This window comes from Rhipicephalus sanguineus, chromosome 11, assembly GCF_013339695.2.
Source record: "Rhipicephalus sanguineus isolate Rsan-2018 chromosome 11, BIME_Rsan_1.4, whole genome shotgun sequence".
In the NCBI taxonomy this organism is placed as follows: domain Eukaryota; kingdom Metazoa; phylum Arthropoda; class Arachnida; order Ixodida; family Ixodidae; genus Rhipicephalus; species Rhipicephalus sanguineus.
In genome coordinates, this window is record NC_051186.1 from 82,205,369 (window position 1) to 82,228,132 (window position 22,764).

General features: G+C 45.8%; 1 protein-coding gene across 1 annotated transcript in view; it reads left to right on the top strand.

The window, feature by feature from the left end:
• Positions 1-21,621, top strand: part of LOC119375202 (autophagy-related protein 2 homolog A-like) — a gene marked incomplete in the record, with an annotated part of 106,976 nt that extends 85,355 nt beyond the window's left edge. Inside the window, 7 exon segments of the mRNA XM_049411193.1 lie at positions 2,265-2,334; positions 2,736-2,818; positions 3,938-4,059; positions 4,822-4,976; positions 7,478-7,624; positions 11,600-11,879; positions 19,890-21,621. Coding sequence (XP_049267150.1) covers positions 2,265-2,334; positions 2,736-2,818; positions 3,938-4,059; positions 4,822-4,976; positions 7,478-7,624; positions 11,600-11,879; positions 19,890-19,900 — 868 coding nt within the window.
• Between the last annotated feature and the right edge of the window lie 1,143 nt (positions 21,622-22,764).

Below are 22,764 nucleotides of genomic sequence, written 5' to 3' on the forward strand. Positions count from 1 at the left end.
GATGCGAGCACCTGCGAGCCGACATCAACGCGGCGGATTTATGTACACAACCTACGTCACGAGTTGTGTGGGCTGGTTGCTGGTTGTGCCCTTGAGCTTGTGCGCTTGTGCTACCTGCCATTTCTTCCTCCGTGCCTGCGCTTTGCGTGTGCTGGTTTTGCTCCCTTCCGCTGTTCGCTCGTTGTGCCATTGGCAGATGTTATGGCCCGCTCACGTAAGCGGCAAGCCTGCCGCAACGGCGTGGTGTTGCAGAACATCGGCCGTCGCCGCACGTGCGAGGCTGTCCAACATGCACTGCAAGCTTCTCTGGCGAGGCATTCGCGCCTCCGAAAAACATGGCCGCACTGCCCAAAAGCGTTGTGCTCCACCTTCGAATCTAGCAAGTGGCCGCCGTGCACTCTGTAGCTTGTAAGCTCCGAACTGATGCTTCCATTTGCTTTAGATTCATGTCCTTAAGCTTCGACAGCATGTATTCGTCCCAATTCTGTGCCGTTTTTGAGAGCCATAGTCAAATAATCGATGCTGAAGGGTTAACGAGTCGAAATGGGCGCTTACGAATGCTCGGAGGACATAGATTACGCGTTTGTTAGTTGTTTCTAATCCTCCATAGCTGGCGCCACTTGACCTAGTGCCACCTTGGGGACACTTTATTTGGTTTTACGCGATGCCTTTTTTAATGCCGGACAGACTAAAATGCTCTATTGACTGCTCGAACCATGCCTGGCAACAACACGGACGACGTCTGCACTTCTAGCATGAAAAACGAGGATCAAAAAGCAAGCAGCTCGAAGCGTCCTGCGTCAGACGAACTGGCGTAGCAGATGAACCGTAAGTGCGGCGCCCGCCGCACCCGCTCTCGCTTGTCGCCTACGTCACAATTTTGCGTGGTCATGTGGCCAGCTGTGTTTACCCGTCCTCCGGAAGTAGTGCTGCCTAGCTCGGTGCTCTTTGGAACCGAAACTGCGACTGGGCGCTCTAAAAACGTTTCTAAATAAATAACCGTCACGCACTCGCACAAACGAGGTTTGCAGCCGTGATAAGTGGATCATAAGCTATCTATTGCAACAAAAAAAACAAGGTGCAACATTTTTGTGTCAGTGCTCCTTTAAACCCGATCACGAGCTGCTATGGCATTAAATGCCATAGTGGCTTGTGAACAAGTAATCATTGAATAAATACGAATTCGGTGTTTCAGCTCACATTGCTCACGATAGCATGTTCTGACTGCATGTATCGGCACGTGATAACTCGCATGTCGCTTAAATGCTACATCCGGTATACATCCGCTCGGTAATACCTACACTGACTGCATCATTCCTTTCACATTTCATGCGTGGAGATACATGCAGGTACATTCAGACATATGTAATATTAAGGATTTCAATAATAGTCAACCAGCGGCAGCGCGTTTTTTTCGTTTGGTGCTCCCACGGCGCCAACGAGCAGCGAGCGACAGGAACAGCCGGCGGGCTCGCCGTACACACTTTTTCTATAGTGCTTCGCGCGCCCGCCGAGGGTTCTAGGGATTGCTTGAAAAAGGTCTATTCGTTATGTCCGTGTTCATGATATCGAGGTTTGAGTGTATGTTCATTTAACCTTGAAGTGGGGCTTCGTGGCAGTGCAGATTTTTACTGGATGGGTGTTTTCACGGCATAACACCTGTTCGGCAGTGAAACCACCTTTACAGGGGGGTTACATACAGTCTAATATACGCCTATTCGCTCATTTTGAATAATTTAAATTCGTGTCGAAGCGAATTTGAATGCTGTCATATTCGTTCAAATATTCGAAGTGCTCAAATATTCACACATGCCTACTCATAATTAAACAGAACATGTCTTCCTGGTTGCGCCAGGTTCCATTTAACAAGAGTTTGTTGTAGAAGAAGCGAGATGCAACACAAAAGGGACAACATTTGCATCACCTGTTATGCAGCACGAAGCTACAAGGAGAGTTGATACACATTTCTTAGAAGGGCAGTACCCTCTCAGAAGGAAAGTTCTTCCAGTTCAGGAACAAAATGAATTTTTCATCAACTGCGACTCTACTTTTGAGAAATCCTTTGCAGTTTCCTTTGTACACTTCCTTGGTAGCTTCATGCTACCAATCATTAGATATTTTTGTTTTCTTTCACAAACCTTCCTCCACCTTTTGGCCTTGGGCAGATCTGATTTGCCAGGATGTGGCATATTTACTAATACTATGTTGAAGTTTCGGTGAATTTGGAATTCGCACTGTATACATGGATGCTCCCTTCGACGCAGGTCGTTCGTGTTCACGCCGGACGTTCCGATTCGGATAGACTACCACGGCAAGAGGGTAGCCATGGAACAGGTGAGCTTGGACTTCTTTGGCATGCTGTGTTAACTCTCATATCTCATTGTCTTGAGCATAACGTGCTTGCAAAATATCTATTATAATTAAAATGCAATCCTAATATCTCCATGTAATCCACTTCATAACAGTGTAATCCAGCTCAAGCAACTCGCTCTTGAACGCAGCTCAACCTTCTAGCTTAAAAAAAGACTAACGGCGTTCCCACACTTTGTGCGCGCCCTCTGCAATCATGCAGTTTTTAAAGTTAAATTTGTCATGTCTGTTGGCTTTATTTAAGGATATTTCAGCCATACACTTGTGCGATTGCAGTACCTTTCCAAGCAGTCTTTCATGAAGTTTTCATGCATTGTTTCTTACTGCTTAACCTGCAACCATCTTTTTTTTTTTTCTTTCCTTAGGGAGCGCTGGCAGGCCTCTTGATGGGTCTTGGTCAACTGAACTGTCTCGAGATCACCTTGAAGAAGCTACAAACGAGGCAGGGGTAAGCTCTGGCTGTTCTTCACCCACACCTTTTTTCCTTTGTTGAAAAAAGAAAAATGACACATCTGTCTGTGGGGTTCCTGACAGTCGTTATCGAATAATGCAACTTGCTGGCAACAGCATTTTGTTGACTGAGGTTGCAGTTCCTGTACAAACATAAGTACACCTTCGTGTACTTAGATTTGGATGAATATTAGGGGATCAACATTAACATCTTGCGGGGTGCCACTTAGGCCCACCCAATCGAAAATTTTTAGTTTTTCCACCTTTCTTGCATCTCGTAGAATTGCAGTGGAGCATACAGCAACAGTATGGGACTAAGAATTTTCAATGCTTGAGCAGCATATGTGAAGTTTAAAGGATGTGAACTCCATGCAAGAACTACAGTAGACTCTCAGCAAACAGAAATCTTTTAATTAAATGGGATTGCTCCTTACACGGAACAACCGCCTCTAATATGATTGATTTCGTACTTTGCACCCCTGTTCATTTCTCAGTAAATGGAACTCCTGTTAGTGGAATCATATTTTGTTGGTCCCTTCAGGTTCTTAATGAGAGTCTACTGCATATACAAAAACCTCGTATGTATTGGAACTTCTGCTACTAACTGGTTAGTGTGCAATACTTCGAAAGCATCTGTCCAGCCAGTTTCAAAATATCGCTGATGTGAAACTTTGTAAAAAGAAAAATGTAAACACTTTACATGGCAACGTAGAGACACTTGAGAGTGAACCCCAGCTTTGTTTTACCAAAGGCACCTGCAGGATTCGGCGGAATATAACTCCTGGGCTGCATGATTCCATGAGAGCAAATGATTACTTGTGGAACAAGTTTTTGTTCTTTATCTCATTCTGCTTGCTCTTGTTCTACAAGGAATCTTGCGGAACAAGAGAAAGCAGAAGAAAAGGTCGTTCCTGATCAGTTCAGAATTCGGCTTTAGTGTCAAAGGGAGATGGCCATGTTTTTGGCCATTCCTGCCCTCCCCTTTTTTACATACATCTTTAGATGTCTCGCCTTCTACCTGTGTTAAAACTCCGTTGCTTTTACCAGTGCATCAGATGCCAAATGTAGTTGCTGCACCCTTCTGTTTTTCAATCCCTGGTTCAACTTTCGATTGCAGGTTGCTGGGCTTCGACAAGCTGCTCGCCTTCGCGTTGAACGAGTGGCTCAACGACATCAAGAAGAACCAGGTGCCGAGCGTGCTCGGCGGAGTGGGGCCCATGCACTCGTTTGTGCAGCTCTGTGAGTTACGCGCAACTTGCTGTTAGCTGGCTCTCACATGCAGTGTACTTCTAAGGTGCAAATAGGCAAAAGGCAGCAACTACACTTAAACCTCGTTACAGTTGAACCCCCTTCTTATCAGAGACAATTACCAGGGAGAGTTCTTGTCTCTTACATGAGGAGTCTCTTATAAGCAAGGTACCTCATGTTTTTATGTTCTGATCAACCACTATTTCGATGTAGGCACACGCTTGTGTCTTTTATACCCAGGTGTCTGCTACATCAGTGGAAATCCAAAAAAGGCAGAACTTCAGGGGAAGATGGCAGCTTGAAGAAAGTAAAAATTTGTGGACACCAAGTGTGGCTGGAGTCAAGGTTTGGCAAGTGGACATGCTTTCTTCAAGGCTGCAGCCTTGAAGAAAGCATGTCCGCTTGTAAAAACCTCGGCTCCAGTTGCACTCGGTGTACACGAATTTTTCATCCGTAACATCAGTGTATCTTATAAAGGGGTTCAACTGTATAACGAAGTCAGTAAAGTGGGCAATTTACTTTGTTATATCGAAATTTTGTTAAATTGAAATTCGACCTTTTAAGCAAAATATAGTCACTAAAGGCTGCCTTTATTTTTGCGCGGGAAGCGCCGGGAGAATGTTTGAATAATTCAGCAGTACAAGAAGCTAACTTCAGTAACGCGAAAAAAAACCAAAAAAAAAACGGGATTTTCTTGAACCTAAGACCTGGCAACCGTGCCCACCCAACATTGTGCCCACCTGATTCATGCAGTCAGTGGCCTGCGGGACCTGGTGTGGATGCCCGTGGAACAGTACCGGCGGGACGGACGCATCGTGCGAGGCTTGCAGCGTGGAGCCAACTCCTTCACCATCTCGACTGCCATGGCCTGCCTCGAGCTCACAAACAAGCTCGTCCAGACCGTGCAGGTCAGCACCAGCGAGTTTTGCTGCATTGCCTGTTACGCGTCCCTAGTCACGCTTGTAAAAAAAAAATATAGAACGAGGGGTTCTTCATTCATAAAGTAACTTCAAACGGCTGAGCATAACTCTGAAGTTGGCCATTGTACCAACAGGAGGAGCATTGCACAAATCGTTTGAACATGAGACATAAATGCAGTGTCTAGTCAGTGGGGCCCCATGCATCCATGGTGTAGTGATTATAGTTTCGGGCTTCTCTGCTGGATGTCTTGATTTCTGGCTGAAAAAAAATGCACACTCGCTAACGAAAAGAACACAAAGCAACGGAACTGACGTTTCGTCACCCAATACAGGTGCACTGTGAACAAGGCACTCATATTGAGTGTCGAAACCTCAATTGTGTTATCTTGTGGTTTTTTTTAGAGCTGTGCGAATAGCAAAATTTTGGGTGCGAAGCGAATTTGAATAATAAAGATTGAGTGCGAATCGAATCGAATAATTGCGAATAATTTTCGAATATTTCTCAAACATTTTTCGAATAATGCGAAGTGAAATTACAGAAAAAGTTGCAGAGAATCCCTAAGTATGTTCTTGTGAGATAGCAACATGAAAGTGTTTCTTTTCGCTAGGTTGATGAAGCACTGGTGGGGTCATATTTCATAGTTGTCTTTCTTATCAAGAGTGAGGCAATGTAGAGGCCGAATTGTATTTATGTACATGATTTGGTGCTACCAAAGTGTTGCCGACAACACTTTACACGTGATAGGCAGAGATGCCATTTCCTCAGCCTCTCCTCTTCTTTCAAATTCTGTGGAAGCCCAACTGATGTGGTGGACAAGGGTGTGCTCCCTTCAAGTCCGGACTTCCAAATCTGCCTACGACGTCGATATAAAGAACATCTGAAATTTTGGATGCTAAAAAGCTTCGGCGTCCGATTTTTGGGACTTCCTGCCCAAATTTCAGGTCCAAAATTGCATTAATTGAGCACCCAACTCTGCCACGTCTTTCATCTCCATATTGGAACCAACGTTTTCTTTAGTTAATACATTTGCGACCGTAGCGGAGCTTGAAAGGCAGCTTTGCCGCAATACGGGGGTGTGATGAGGTGAAGCATATTGAAAATCTAGGGACCACTTCCAAATGGACGTTGACTGTCTCTCGGCTAAGTTCGACCATAACGGACCTTGAAAGGCAGCTTTGCCGCAATACGGGGGTGTAATGAAGTGAAGCATATTGAAAATCTAGGGACCACTTTCAACCGGACTTTGTCTCTTGGCAAAGTTCGACCGTAACGGAGCTTGAAAGGCAGCTTTGCCGCAACACGAGAATGTAATGAGGTGAAGCATATTGAAAATCTAGGGACCACTTTCAACCGGACTTTGTCTCTTGGCAAAGTTCGACCGTAACGGAGCTTGAAAGGCAGCTTTGCCGCAATACGGGGGTGTGATGAGGTGAAGCATATTGAAAATCTGAAGGGGTCATTTTTAATAGGACGTTGACTGCATTTGTCTTTGGGAATTTCGAATAGTTCGAATAGTAAAATTTCAGTGCGAATCGAATCGAATAGCAAACACTATTCGAAAAATATTCGAAATTTCGAATATTCGCACACCCCTAGTTTTTTAGTTGGCGAGTGTATGTTTTCTTCAGCCATGCTCTTTCCTGGCCAGACGAGTTTTCGTCAAAACCTAGACTTTATGTCGAAAATCTGTGGAAGTCCTTTCTAATGCATAGCATTATGTGTTTCTTTAATTTGAGCTTTTTATGTTTCATTTGTTTGTCTGTTTTTTCTTTACATTAGTGGGGGCTGATATCTCAGATGGGCAGCTTGTGCATGCTTTTCACTCGCAATGAGTCTTAACTCTTATGCATTAATAACCGTCTTCACGCAAATGGGAGTGAAAAGTAAAAAGCTGTGGTCGCTAGGATTTATATTTGTGATTGTGCAGTCAGTATCAGGTAACAAATTTTGTTTTCAATTATGTAAACTAGTTTCTGTTTACTGAATTGGGACGATGCAACGCTCAGCTTACCTCAAAGTCATGTTTGTATGTGAGCTTAGCGCTGTGGAAGTTTTTCAGGATGCCAGTTATACTCTGTTTAATATTTAGCTTGCAGCGCTAGCAGTGCAGCGTGCAAGACTAGAAAGACTTCTTGCACTAAATGAAATACTAGTTTGTGTTTTAACCAGCCAGAACTGTGTCTTTTTCGTTACTTACCTTGAGTGAAAAATGAAAATGTCTTGTGTGTCAAAAATAACTTATAAGTGACCTCCAATACACGGTTAAAACATTATTCTAGATCCATTAGCATTTCATTGTCTTCCATTTGTAGCCCATCGTGGTACCTCACACACAGGATTGAGACAATGAAAGCCGACCACAAGACATACCGAGTCATACATTTTGATGGCTGAACGTGTTGCATAGCTTCTACGGTATTGCATGCTACGTATAAAATTCAGTACTTAACGCAGTGTAGTGACTAAGCACACTCTTCAATCAATGCAGGGTGTCGCTGAGCTGGCATATGACATGCTGTCGCCAGGCCCCAGCATGCACATAGAAGCTCAGAACCGACGCCACCGAGCTATCCCCAACAACCTGCCTGTCGACATTCGAGACGGCGTCAACAACGCCTACCAAGTGGTTGCAGAGGTCAGTGATGTTTGATGAGAAGCGTGTTATTATACTGTCACATTGTTACGACTGTGAAGAGTGCAGCAGCCTGAAGTATAACGTAAAGATAAACTCTTCATTAGGCAAACTTCTGCTGAGAAAAAGAAGGGATATTGTCTGCATATACACTCAAACCTTGATACAGCGAACACGGATATAACGAATTATCGGTTATAACGAAGTAAATGAAGAATAGTCTTGTCATAGATAGTGCTAAAAATAAACATTTATAACGAATTTTCGGATATAACGAAGTTATTTTCGTGGCAGGTGTGACTGTTATAATGAGGTTTGAGTGTAACGCCAGTGGTGAGCACGGTCATTGGTTGTCTCGTACCCCTGTCACATGGGTGCACTTGGAAAGCCAATTGCACATCTCGGTCAACTCAAAGGAGTTTTAACGCGATAGCGTTAGAGAGCTTGTGTCGCAGAAATTCCGCTGTCGGCGTCGGTGTCGGCACCATTGGTTGTGAGCGAAAAATCGTCCGTGAGCGAAAAATCGAGAAAGAAGCAAATAAAATAAAGAATAAAAACTTCGGTCCCATTGACGATCGAACCCGGGCCGTTCGCGTGGCAAGCAGGTGTCCTACCACTAAGCCACGATGTTACTTGCAGCTGCTTCGGAAAAAAACACTACATAAATGCCATGTAGTGGAAGGAGTCTCCTTAACGCATTTTGTTCGACAGGTGTCACAACAAAAACGAGCCCATTCGGCGATTTGTAGGCGCATTTGGGAGGCCATCAAACTACGTCGAAAAAGGCCGGGATAGTGCAGCCATCGCCGCTAAAAACGCACACGCACTTTCAAACAGCTCTAAAAATGGACAGGAAAACATATCAAGCCAACGCCGGCTTTCCAGAAGAGCCGTCGATCAAGCAAACAGCAAACGCTAGATAATGTGCTGCCATCTGTGAGGCATTGTGAGACTCTTCATGGCCTCCGAGATGGCGAGCGCGTGGCGTATATCTTGGAGGCCATGCGACACTTCTTTAGATCATAAACCTGTACAATTGGCGCGCGCGCGTGTGTGTGTGTGCGTGCGTGTGTGTGCGTGTGTGTGTGTGTGTGTGTAACAATACACATTAATAAGTATGCACTTAGTGGTTGAAGTGCGCACTAGGGGCTGGATTTCGCTATTGCGTTCAACTCTTAAAGGCGAAGCTTAAGGGTCCCCCAACTTTTTGGCGCTCCTACACGGCAGTTTTGAAAAGCTCTTCAATGGTTCAGGCATTTCTCGCTAAAGTTATATGGTGCTGTAGATCTTTATTTTCATTTTCATGCCATCAAAAGTTAAATGATAAAAATTTACTGAAAAGCAGAAAAAATTATTTTTGTTTAGACATGAAAGAAAAAATTTTATACATTGTTGTCTCTTGCTTGTGTGCGAGAGGTCACGTTTGCACCGTTTTCCACTTTCGTTGCTCATAGGCCTTAGAGCTTTTGAATAGAGCTGCAAGGTGCTCCTTTGACTCAAATACTTGGCGGCCTTCGAAATCTTCCAAGTAGCAGCTTGAACTTGCCATTTGAGTGAACGAACTATCGGTTGGAAGGCCTTCCAGACGCTCGTGTGACATGTCTAAAAGTGTGATCTGTAGATCCAGCTCACTGGCTATTTATAGACGAGTCTCTCTCTGCATATTAAAAGAAATGTGAAAGAAAGAAGAGAACAAGGTGTTGGCACCGGAGGAGAGCGTGCGCTTGAAATGCAGCTTGGAATGTATGCCTGAAATGGACGTTTCGTTACTCCTGAGTTATTAAACCATTTTTGACTCCACCTAGTGGCGAAGACACCGTTATTCCACACTGCATCTTCCAGCACAGGCACGTAGCCAGGATTTTTTTTCGGGGGGGGGGGGGGGGGGGGCCCAAGGCCTAATTGTTCGAAAGAAAGTATTTCCATGGCAAAAATAAAACAAAAGTTGCCCGGGAATATAGAAGGCTGGATGAATTTCGGGGGGGGCCTGGGCCCCCCGGGCCCCCCCCTTGCCTACGTGCCTGTTCCAGCATACCATACTTCTCACATGTCCATATATCTTGCATGTGACTGAAGCAAGAACTTGACCACCTTTCCTAAACCGGCTCATCAGCTTGCACTGGGAGTGATATTATGGTGATATGTCATAGCGATTAGGGGGATACGATATTACAGTGATACGTCATATTTTCTTGCGTATAACCCACAAATTTCTTTTTTTATTTGGAGCTAAAGTCAAGACAAAAAAAAACGCTAATTCCGGTCTGCAATGGTGGCTTCACAGCAGTGCTTCACAGGTATGTAAGGAAGCTAGCTTCGCGGCAATACGCAGGGATCATTTTCAGAAAGTTTTCCGCGAATTGTTCAGGGTCCAGATTATATGCGAGAAAACACTACATTTAAAATTGATGGTCTCATGATATAGAGCCTGTAGGTGGTGGACTACATAACCAGGGCCATTGTCAGGCAGTCAATCTGCCTTTAGCCGTACTGTCCCTTGACGTGTAACATGTTGACAAACAGTAAAGTAAATAAAGAAAACATGGTTGATCCCTCCATAATATGAATCGGTATAACATGAAAGGGAAACGTGTCCTCGCAGAAGTAGTTGAATGTTTGTTATACATTGATGTACGAGCGATTGCACAATGTGCACGATGGCTTGCATGCCTGGCACATCTCCATCCCGACGACTAACGTCCGTGAACATTATTAAACCTTTGTGTAGCTGTAGTAGTTAACATACACCTGGACACAGCATATGGTGAATCCCGCGCAAAGATAGCTTCAACGTGCATATAATAAACACTAACTCAACATTCACTCTTTCAAAGCTTCGTCATCTGAGGAGAGAAACGGCAAGGTGTGCACTCCCTAGTAGTCTGTGCCAGTGCACTGTCCATTTGGAAGCGGCCCTACACTGGCGAGGTGGTGTCACACGCTGACTTGAAAGGTGAATTGTGTAACTGCGCCGTCACCGAATCGAATCACCGTGGACGCCGCATTTCACCGACCATAGAGTTTTCTACAATATTCCATTGAAAGCCTCCACCATGCTGAGACTACCAAAATGCTTGCAGTTGGTGCTCGTTAGTGTCATGATGCATTACTCGTGGCCTCCGGGATTGGCTCCGGCAACAACCCGTTGCTATTGTTGCTCAGGCCGTTTCATTCGCACGAGAAGAGCGTAATCGGAGAAAGCGGTGTGACAGCCAGGGGAGCGTCAGTTATTGGACGCTGAGCTTCTTTACTGAGATGCAAAGCGCGAATGAAGGCACCCTACTGAACTTGGGCTAAGGTCGCCATTCTGCGGAATGTTACAGAGTTAGCAGAAAGGTCACACCACGACTGGGCTAGAAATGCGGCGGGAAACGCGACGCACATTGTGTCTCCCCTCTAGTCTGGCCGTGATTTCTCATGGTTCGAGTGGGGAACATGGTGCGACAGCCAGGCGAATGTCGCAGAGCTATTTTTTAATGTGAATGGATGCTGCGGGCGAGGCTTGGGCTAAAGCCGCCAGCTCCTGTTGTAAGACGTTGACAAAATTACACTTCTTTCGGAAACACGTCAAATGGGACGGCTGTAGCAATGGTGCAACTGCGCGTTGCCGAAGCTAATCGCGGAGGCCACGCATTACTTCACTCTACTGCTCCCAGACACCGAAACAACCCCTCGAACCAAGAGCACTGTGAGAGGAAAGTGCAAGACAAAAAGGCGCATTCATGAAGCCTCCCGCATATGTGACCGTGGCACAGTGGTTGGAGCGTCAGTCACCTATCGTCACGGGCCGAGAAGTTGTGGGTTCGACTCCCGTTTATGGAACTTTTCTCTAGTTTTTTTTTTTCTTTGCCATCTGATTGTGTGCATTTTGCTGACGTATTTCCGTGACGGGAATACATCATGAAAGTCTCGGTGGACTCCGCCATAAAACACTCTCGTGTAAAAAATAATAAATAAATGACCGATGCCTCTTTGCAGGGATTGGGAGACACGGCACGGACGTTGGTGAAGGCAGCTTCGCAGGAGCACCGCCAGAAGGGGGTCAGTGGGGCCGTCGGGGGGCTGCTGCGCCAGCTCCCGCCCACCATGGCCGCCGGTATCATCGTCGCCACCGAGGCGACCTCAACAGTGCTGGGCGGCGTCCGCAACCAGATTCAGCCCGACGCGCGGCGCGAGGACATTCAGAAGTGGCGGCAGCGTCTGCCACCCAAGTCGACTGGAGCCACAGCCACGGCGTCAGCTTCGGCACTAGCTGCCGGTCGGTGGTGATGCCTCTTTGTCTGAGTGTCCCCCTGCCCCCCACTACCCCCTATTCGGTATGTGTTAACGGTGTCGCATCGTGCTACCAGCATGCAAAATTTGTCTCAAAATGTGGGTCTTTTAAGCCACTGAACCTCCCTGTCCTTCCGTCTATTTCTCCCTTCTCTTTCTTTACGCCACTGGTACAGTGAAAGCTCGTTAATTCGACTCTCATTAATTCGGAAAATAGGTTAATTCGGACACGTCATCTGGTCCCTGTAAATATACGCATCACTCTATGAGACTGGGCGCTCGTTATTTCGGACAGATTTGACCGCAAATCGGATAATTCGGCGACTCTCGGGCCGCTGGCAAGGCTCGAAAACGAAAAAAGAACAATTCGGAACAGAAGTGAGGCTCAAACGCAGCATCGCCATGGACATCAATTGTCGACTTGGCTTGACTTGAGGCTGGTTGAACGGCTTTTCTTCGCGTGTGTTGTTGGCGGTGCCATTTTATTGCTTTGTTCCCGTTGATGTGCTGCATCGTTGAACGTCGTTTTATCAAGGAACGATTCAGTACGGCTGCTTTAGCTTGATTGTTGCTGGTGCTTTTGTGCTGACTTTTCGTATGAACGCATTCTCCGCCGATGGCAACGCCGGCAAAGCGGCCCAAGTACGAGGCGAAGGACTTCACCACCAAAGTAGAAATTTTGCGTGCCCTGAAAAATGGGCTCTGCCGACAAGAAGTTGCTCTTGTGCCATGACGTCGGCAAACAATACGACGTGAGTCTCCTGAGCGCAGTTAGCATTCTTGCGTATGTGTGGCAGAACACGCCTGCGCACGCCATTGCCAACTGTTTCAGGCACAGTGGCTTTGTTGTACCCGACTCCAGCGATGCCGAAGTGTTGCCGGACGACAGTGCCGACGATGGGCAGGATTTCGGAAGTGTTATGCCTGATGCAGTGACACTAGAGGATTATATCGGCATTGATGATGGCGTTGCCACTGCCGGCTGTTTGACTGATGAGCAAATCGTCTAGGAAGTGATGCATGTGGCAACGAATCCGAGAACGAAGAGCCTGAAGAGGAGCAGCCACACCATGAGCCACATGGGCCCCCTCGCACTGTGAAGGAAGTCGCGGAGGCCCTCGTCGTCCTTGAAGAATTTTGTTTTGGCACTGCAGACAGCATGCGAGCTGCTGAGCACCTTGAAGGGCTCAGAAAAATTGTGTCCGTGCGATTTTCTGCTCGAAAACAGACATGCATCCGCGATTACTTTGTAAAGTAAAGGTATGTTGAAAAAACTTGCATTTAGTGTGTTTATTTCGATCATTCGATAATTTGGACATTCGGTTAATTCGAACATTTTTTCCGGTCCCTAGAAATCTGAATTAATGAGCTTTTGCTGTATTAGTATTCTTCTTTGTGTAGTGTTGTTAGGTGTTCGTACACTGTTCGTATAGTTTATAAGATGCATTAGTTCACTGGAAGTAACCCTTTGTGGTTGACATTGTACCTGTTTTTCAGGGATATTTAGGCAGTGTGTGGTCCAATCTTTGGGCAGGCATGGTATTTGGGCAGCGTGTGGACAGCAGACCGCTGTGGCCGCATTGAGTTGTCGTGAGGGGCCTGTCAGAACCGCAAAGGGCTAGAACGTTAACATTTCTGTAGTTCATAAGTCTTGAGTAACGGGCTTTCTGCCTTTTTCTTTGATCATTTGAGTGATTTTAGACATCTTTCTTTTATATTTTTTGTTCTTAACTGTTTGTTTCTTTATTACATTTGTGCCACTCACTGTGCCTTTGCTGGCCTACAATAGCCAGAAACAGAATTAAACACTTACTTGCAGTAAAATATCATTGTTTTGTTATTATGCCAGTTCATAGTGCTCTGTGTACAACTTCTACATGCAATTATGGACCGTGACAATGCTGTGGCAGCAAAAGTGTATCAGAGTTAAAATTAAATCTAACAAAACCCGGTTTTACTAAGTTCCCAATGTAACGAAGAATTTTCCGTTCCCTGGCAGCTGCCCGTAGGGTTCAATGCTGTCATCAATCCGAATTAACGAAGCTAACTTGGCACCAAAACCAAATGAACGAAGTTTTTTCTGACATGAATCAATAAAAAAGCAGTGTTTTTTAAATTTTGACAGGTGGGTTTTCTTCAAGTGTGCCCTGAACGGTATCGTGTTAAAGCAACTAGCTGCCCCAGTCATGGAAGCAATCTGCAGTCGTGCTTCAGTCATCTGGGCGGTGCCTTTCTGGCCCTCTTAAGTTGTATCCATCTGTAGTCGCCGAGCAATCTCTAATAGTGCAAAAAGCGCAGGCTTTTTGCGCAGTCTGCACATCTCGTTTCAATCTCCACGAGTTGTATAGTGAGAACTGCATATAGAGTATTCATTCTAGGTTACTGTGATGTGCTGATTTCTTTTATAGCTCTTAGTTTAGGAATAAATCTTGCTCCTAGCAAACAAAAACTATTTAATAGTTTCAAAACTACATGTTGCATTCGAACAAGAATTGCATGTTTGAAATCGGCACATAAAAATATGTAATCTGTGAAAGTTTCATAACGATACGCTCAAAAACAAAAAATATGTTTCTGAAGCAGGCCCCTTAATTACAGTCAACTGCCGCTTTTTCGGACGCCCGATGTTCCGGACATGCTAGAAAATTCAGACGCTTTTGCGGCGCGGTCACCAGCTCTATAGACGTCAGTGTATCAAAATGTCCGAAATTTCGGATGCCGAAACTCTTCGGTGTCCGATTTTTCGGACTCTCTGCCCAAATTGCAGGTCTGAAAGGCATTAATTGAAGCCCCCACCTCTGCCGCATTTACCGTATTTACTCGATTCTACCGCGCCCTCGATTGTAACGCGCACCCATTTTTCGTGAGAGAAAAGAACAAAAAAAGTCCGTAGGAGTCAAACTTCGCACATTCAGAAGAACATATATTTGGGTTTTAAAGAACTAAAGTTTCAAAAAAGTAAAACACCAAGTCAAAAAGCGGGCCTTGCCGCTAAAACTGTCACCACTACGGCGGCGATACGAGTCGCGTAATGGATCAGTCCTCGTCGCTGTCGGACAACTCCTTGTCGCTGTCAACGCTCTTCGATTTCGGAAAACCGGCCCTGCTTTGGCCCACTGAAACCTTTTCGTGAAGCTTTTCTGTAAAAAATCTTCTGCTTCTGTTTGCGCCAGTCTCGCACGCATGTTTCGGGAACTCCGAACTATATCCGAACGACCGCGATGCGGCCCGATTTCCGTCCGTCTCTCTGCACATGTAATAACTATTCTTCTGAATGCGGCATCGTGGTACACTCGTCGAGTATTTGGAGTCGGCACTTCCATGCCGTCGATGCGAATGCAGAACGGGATGACAATCTCCTCAGCACACGTACGAACTGAAAAAATGGCAGAAATCGTAGGAGGCGGCCATCTTGAAATGTCGATGGCAATAGGATAACCGAGTTCCTTTTTTTTTTTTTTTCGGTACTCGATTCTAACGCGCATGCGATTTTTGGACTCGTTTTTCCGGAAAAAAGGTGCGCGTTAGATTCGAGTAAATACGGTATCATCTCGTAGGTTCAAACCAGCGCTTTCGCGAGTCGATTTGTTTGCGACAGTAGCAGAGTACAAAAGTCAGCTTTGCCTCAATGTCGAAGTGTTATGGGGTGAAGCAGACCAGGAATTCAAAGGGGCCGCTATCGCGGTGTCGTGCGGCGATGTCTTTACGGATAAGCAGCGGAAATGCACAGAGGCGTGATGATGGCAGGTGGCGAACACACCAGTGCGGCTTAATCGCTGACAACTAGAGCTGTGCGAATAGCAAAATTTTGGGTGCGAAGCGAATTCGAATAATAAAGATTGAGTGCGAATCGAATCGAATAATTTTCGAATAATTTTCGAATATTTCTCAAACATGTTTCGAATACTTCGAAGCGAAATTGCAGAAAAAAAGCTGGCATTCCTAAGCATATTCTTATGAGATAGCAACATGAAAGTGTTTCTTTTTGCTGGGTTGATGAAGCGCTGGCGGGGTGGTGTTTCATAGTTGTCTTATCAAGAATGAGGCAATCTAGAGGCTGAATTGCATTTATGTTAATGATTTGGTGCAACCAAAGCGTTGCCGACAACACTTTACACGTCATAGGCAAAGATGCCATTTTCTCAGCCTCTCCTCTTCTTTCAAATTCTGTGGAAGCCCAACTGATGTGGCGGACAAGGGTGTGCTCCCTTCAAGTCCGGAGTTCCAAATCTGCCTACGACGTCGATATAAAGAACATCTGAAACTTTGGATGCTAAAAAGCTTTGGCGTCAGATTTTTCGGACTTCCTGCCCAAATTTCAGGTCCAAAACAGCATTAATTGAGCCCCCACCTCCGCCACATCTTTCATCTCCATGTTGGAACCAGCGTTTTCTTGAGTTAGTACATTTGCGACCTTAACGAAGTTTGAAAGGCAGCTTTGCTGCATTACCGGGGTGTGATGAGGTGCAGCATATTGAAAATCTAGGGACCACTTCCAATTGGACATTGACTGTCTCTTGGCCAAGTTTGACCGTAACAGAGCTTGAAAAGCAGCTTTGCCGCAATACGGGGGTTTAATGAGGTGAAGCATATTGAAAATCTCGAGACCACTTTCAATTGGACATTGTCTTGGCCAAGTTCGACCGTAACGGAGCTTGAAAGACAGCTTTGCCGCAATACGAGGGTGTACTGAGGTGAAGCGTATTAAAAATTTGTAGGTGTCACTTTTAATCGGACGTTGACTGTATTTGTCTTTGGGAAGTTCGAATAGTTCGAATAGTAAAATTCCAGTGCGAATCGAAATCGAATAGCAAACACTATTCGAAAAATATTCGAAATTTTGAATATTCGCACACTCCTAGAACCCTTACGCTAAGCATCTTTGGTTAAGTGCTTGGTAGTGCATGTGGCCTAGCGCAGTTGCATGCGTTTTGCACACATTTAATAGGCGAGAACCCAAACGCCCCGTGCCGCCGTTCATGCTGCCTCTTTGTATGAGACTGCTAAGTGCACCACACAGACACGTTGCCTTCACAAACGAAACCAGCTCGCCTTTGCGGCGCTACAGTGGCTAGAATGGGGAAGTGTGACTACCGGCGAGCGATTCCTATGGGAGGCGCTGAAGACTGAGGAGAGGGAACCGCGTGGGGGCGCTCGCTCCCGCATTCACGTCGCTGAAGCTCCGCCACGCCGAAAAGCCTGCCGTTTCTCTTTGTCGAGTGACATGTGCGTGCTTTTAATTTTACGGATCTGCGCGCAATGTTTGCCCCCTGTCCTTTGTAGCCATGCCGCGGAGGCAGAGTCACTGTTTTGTGCCTGGGTGTACGCCAGGCTTTAAGTCTAATAAGACTAAACTGTCCTTGTTTGTTTGGTGTACCGAAGGACCCAGCCTTGCTCGCATAGTGACAACGCGCTATTCCTCGCGCCGACAAGAACTGGAAGAAAATTGTGCGGTGTGCGGACTCCACTTCCGCGACAGGTTCATTTCTAGATACTATGAGCACACTGTGAATGGTGAGCTCGTCCGCATTGACAGAACCAGGCCTGTGCTGCTTCCGGGAGCAGTTGCAACTCAGTTCCCGAACCTCCCTGCCTATTGCTCAAAGAGGCTACCACCGGAGAGAAAGCGCCCTACAAGGACTGAACAGTATGCCCCACCGAGGAAGAAACATGCTCAAGAAACTGCCTCATCACTAAGTGCTGAGAACACGATCGACAGTGTTGACATGAACAGCGATTCGTGCATGCCGTTTGACAATCTCGCCTAACCGTCGCCCTCGTGGGGGAAACACACGTTCAGTGCAGGGGCGTATCCAAGGGAGGGTGGTGTGTGGGGGGGGGGGGTTGAACTCCCCTCCTCCCCGAAAATTTTCAATTGTGCTCGGGTATATATACACGCACACATACAGACGCACGCACGAGCATACATAATGTCCCCCCCCCCCCCGAAAAAAAATTTCTGGCTACGCCTCTGGTTTGGTGCATCTCCTCTGACTGTTGGTTACGGCGTGTGTGAACCCAGAAAAGGCAAAAGCATCTTGTTCGCCAGGAAGTTGGTTGTTTTCACAAAAGAAGAAAACGGGGTGAAGCAAGAGGTGTTTGTGAAAGGAGTGCAGATACTGCACGATGGGCGCGACAACCCTGCCTCACTGTTAGGGCAGGTAGATGCTCTAAGTGTGTACCCAGGGGCTGGAACTCTTGAAGAATTTCCGTTTGCCATCGGCAACGAGAGGTACATACGTGGTCACTGGTACCGTAATATGGAGGTCAAAATGCCAGGGAACTACACAAGAGAAAAACAATGCGTTTCGTGCAAGCATCTCAGGAAAGGCCTCATTAATGAAAGATCTGCGCGGAAACAACGCAGCCTGACTCGAGCTGTTCGTATATCATTAAAGAGGAGGGCACAAACACAAGCTATTAAAAGATTAAGGGCCAAGCTTTCGCGGTATGAAGACACTATGCAGAAACTGAAACAGCAAAATGAGGAGCTCGAAGGAAACGTCCTTGAAAGCCGACAAAAAGATCTCACACCCAAGGTTGTCATCATTCAGTGTTTTCAGGGTGCACGACGTAAGTCGGCAAAGAGAATGAAGTACAACCCAGATTGGTTAGTTGAATGCATGATAATGCGAAAGAAGAGCCCTCGATCAGCTGTTTTATCATCTGGTTGGTTAGGCAAGAGCCTAACCAACCAGATGATAAAGATTTTTTTAATAACGCGCCTCCGCTTTTGCACGAAGTCGCTGAACAAGGAACGTGCATCTACCCCCGAGAGAAAAAAAAAAAAACATCTGAAGCTTAGCCGTCTGACATAAACATTCAGGCCACATGACTGCTTTCTAACCGGTGCGACTGCATCTGTGTGTTTTTCTGTTATGTTTGGACACGCATACAATAAAGTGTATTACAATAAATAATAATACAATAAAGCGTCCACACTCTTTTTTTCATTAAGAGTTGTTTAATAAATCTAAGGGCGAACTAAACTATTGCGATCGCAAGAATCCAACAACCTGTTGATCGCGTTTAGCTGAGGGCATTCCGCATCCATGCAAGCTTCAGCCATCTGTTCACGTCATCGTAGGCTCGTAGCATTACATATCAATGAGCTACAACATGCAAAGTGTGTAGCCGCACTAGCGAGAAAAAAACACAAAAAAAACGCTAAGTGGAATAACGAAACGCGGCGATACAAGACCTTGGCAACGCTTCTGCTTCAAGCGCGCGACGTGAATACGGGCCGCAGCGCCATCTACCTTGTTCCCTGCAAAACGGCACGACCGAGCGGGCGCGCTCATCACACTTCCCCATTCTAGCCACTGTAGCGGCGCCCGTGTGTGATCAGGAACGGAGTGGCCATCACGAACCCTTTCATGACAAATGCGTGCGTACGATACAGGAAGAGTACAGTGATGGTGTCAGCTTAGTTGGCAATGTGCTGCACACATGTAGAAACGATCGGCTTCACACGGCAGCAAATGCTGCGTATCGGCGGAGATTCGGCGATGTGTGTGCGCGCGTTTACGTGCACACACAATCCTGACGAGTCATCCACTCTTCCGCCACAGTCTTTGTGTTCCGCGTCATCGTTTCCAAACGCTCCATGCGAGAGAGCCGTAATCTATTTTGTGCTTTGCTGGTACTGTATCAGCGGCGCTCATCACGAGGTGCAAATTTGCAAGTGGCAGTTGGCACGTAGCTAAGCGGGGTTCGCGGCAGACACCGAATGTATTTGCGAGAGCCTGGGCGCACACCAAAATTCCTGATAAGTGTACTGGGAGGCATTAAAGCTGTTTCGGACGTGGCTGTGGCGATTTGACCGCTTGAGCAGAATAAAAAAGCATGAATTCGTTTTTTTGGACGATTTCGCAGTCCCTAGGGAGTCCAAAAAATCGGACGTTGACTGCAAGTACTAATGTGCATTTACCATCTTTTCTCGAATAGCCATCAAACTGCACTGTTATCATTTTGTACGCTTCTCTTTACTCCGCAGCATCAAGATAGGAGTTGCGGCCGAAGGCGGGCAGCGTCAGGACAACGTATTCTCTTGGTGATGCGAGGAGCCTGTAAATATGTCACGCCTTCCTCGTCGGTCACCAGCTTTTGATATTGGAGCATGTGCCCCCCTTCCCTGCCCCGCTTTTTTAATATAATGTGCTAATTGTTTTTAAAGCACCCTCTCTGCCTCTCATTAGATGTCTCTTTTCGTACGCATGAGAAGTCTGCAATCGTGAGAGCAGAGAGGAATGAAAGCCATGCTCAGAAGACTTCTGTTCAAAGCTTCGTTTTTCTTCTTTCATTGAATGTGAGCGTGTGTGTGTGTGTTTATGCTCACATGCAAGTTTTTCAAGTGTGCATGCAACGTGGTGCTTGTTTGTTAACACTCGATTGTTTACTGGGGACGCCAGTGCAAAAGTGGCAGTGAGGAATTTTGGGGGCCGTGCTCTGAGTCGGTTTCTCTCGGCGACTGCCAACACAGCATCATGTTCAGTGCCAGCAACCTCAAACTATGCTCTCTCATTACTGGCTTCACGATAATGTTAATGAATTGAACTACGCCTCTGCAATACCTCCGGGCATCATTTTACAATGCCCATGGGCACCGTTGCACATCGAGTTTGCGTGCAATTTGTGAAGCAGTTCGTGAAGCTAAATCGGCTTGCAGTGCAGGGTTTGCCGTCTGTTCTGGTGATAGTCCTTTCGCACGCTGTCCCTGCACAAGTGATTTGGTCAGCGCGATGGCTTCTAGCGACATGGAAACGTGCTTCAATGGACACCAGTACTCTCGCAAAGGAAACTTCTGCCAGTGCGGAAGGCAAGGGGTCGCTAGCGGCGTTCCACGGGAGGAGGTCGGCTCATTGCACGGCAACTCCCTGTCTGTTTTGTTTCGGAAGCTGCACACGCCTCTGTTTAATTCTATCAGTTGGGGCTGGTCTTGGAAGTGATCACTAGCGAGCTTACATTTACAGCAAAGTTCCGTTAATTCGACCCCGAAGGGACCTACACAATAGGTCTGACCTATCACGTGCATATCTGCCAACCACCGAATTTTCTGTACGGCTTTAAGAATTTAAGAATGACCGGAGTCGAATTAACGGTAGTCTACTGTATTTTGATCTCTGTATGTGTCCACAGTTAAGGTGGCAAGATTGGTGGGTGGTGCGCTTTTCTTAAATAGCTTTTAATTTTTTCTTTTACTCCAAAGGGACGTTGCATTGGTTCTCGAAAGTTGGTGCTGAAAGGCGTAAGGCATGGCCAGAGCTGTCCAAACAGTGCGTTGCTGCAGGCACATTTCGATGAAAAAAATTTAACTCGTAGTCTCTGTGAACTCTCAACTTACTTAGAATAAGTGTTCAGCCGTGACGTAAGAAATGGGTGTTGCGAACCATGTTAGCACAAAAAAAAAAAAGAAAATAGACAATGAGAATTTTCCAAGCTGAATCGAGATTTGGCATTGCAATGTAATTTGATCAGACAATAACGGTCTAGCATTTATCGCGCTTATTAATCTAACGAAACCTGTGAGAACCAGTTCAAGTTTCCTTTGAAGAACCTACTGCCATTTATTATTGAACATACGCAAGCACAAGAAGCTTTATACGTGGACTGTTTTTCTTTTTTTTTTCCCCCCAGTCTGAGCATGACTTTTTTACAGCTGGCTGTTGGCTGGATTGTAAATAAAAGCTATGAAATTGTGAACCTATCAAAGATGCTGCCTTGTTCTTTCGTTACTGTTGAGCTGCGGTTGCTATACAGTTGAACCTATTTACAAGAGACACACACCGGGGAACAGTTCTTCGACTTTATATAAGCTGTCTCTTATAAGCAGGGTACCACGTTCTCATTATCTGATTGATCCCTGTTTCATTGTAGGCACACTGGTGTCTGCTACACCCAACTGTCTGTTACATCAGTGCCTCTTATGACCGCTTCAGGCACGAATTATGATGCACTGCCTGCAAATGCGTCAAATTTGCATAGCATAATTCCAAGGCACTCAATATTACATTCCACGAAAGAAAATGAAGGAATGTGTTGTTTTGTGCGAGTTTAAGTAGTTAATGTTAACTAGCATGTAATTAAATATATAATTATTCTACAATCAGTCAGCTTCAATTCTTGCATGAAAAAAGAATGGAATATTAGGCCCAAAATGCATGCCCAATTTGTTCTTTGATTGTATTCGTTTTGATCAAAGAAAAATAGCACTCGTCACGTTGGTCCTGGAACGCGGCACGTCGAAAGATCATTGAACATGGTAGTGTTTCCAGCAAAGTTATCCTCTGCAGCAATGTGCAGCATAATGAAGTTAAATGACCGCTAGTCATCCACTCGGAAAGCCTGCACAAATGTGCACACTGCGTTTCAAGCCACTTGAAGACACACTTGATGCGTGACGCGCCTACGAAGTTGATGTGTACACATCGCCGCTGAAGGGGATAAAGGGGTTCAATCAACTGTACCAAGAGTTTGGTGAGCCACTGTCGCAGAAAGCATGGCTGGTCTGTTGAATATTCAACGAGTGCATTCGGAGTCAGACCTTGCAACAGTATGGAGTGTATAACCAATAACTAGCAGTGCAGTTACATTTGAAAACTTCCCTGTAAACACCCACATATGTAAAATCAGCGAAGCATAATTTTTTTTATAGTGATGTACAGTAGGATCTCGTTAAGCTGAACTTAAAGGGACTGGCGAAACATTCCATTGGAAAGGTTTCTTTACAGAGAAAAATGTAATGCGTAGCGATGCAGCACAGTGCGTCGTGCAACCCTTAAAGTAACGTTAAATTGAAAGAAACTGTTTCTTTCATTAATAAATATACCTTTCACAGTTCCAAAAGAAGCAGTGCTCTGGCTTCGAGAAGG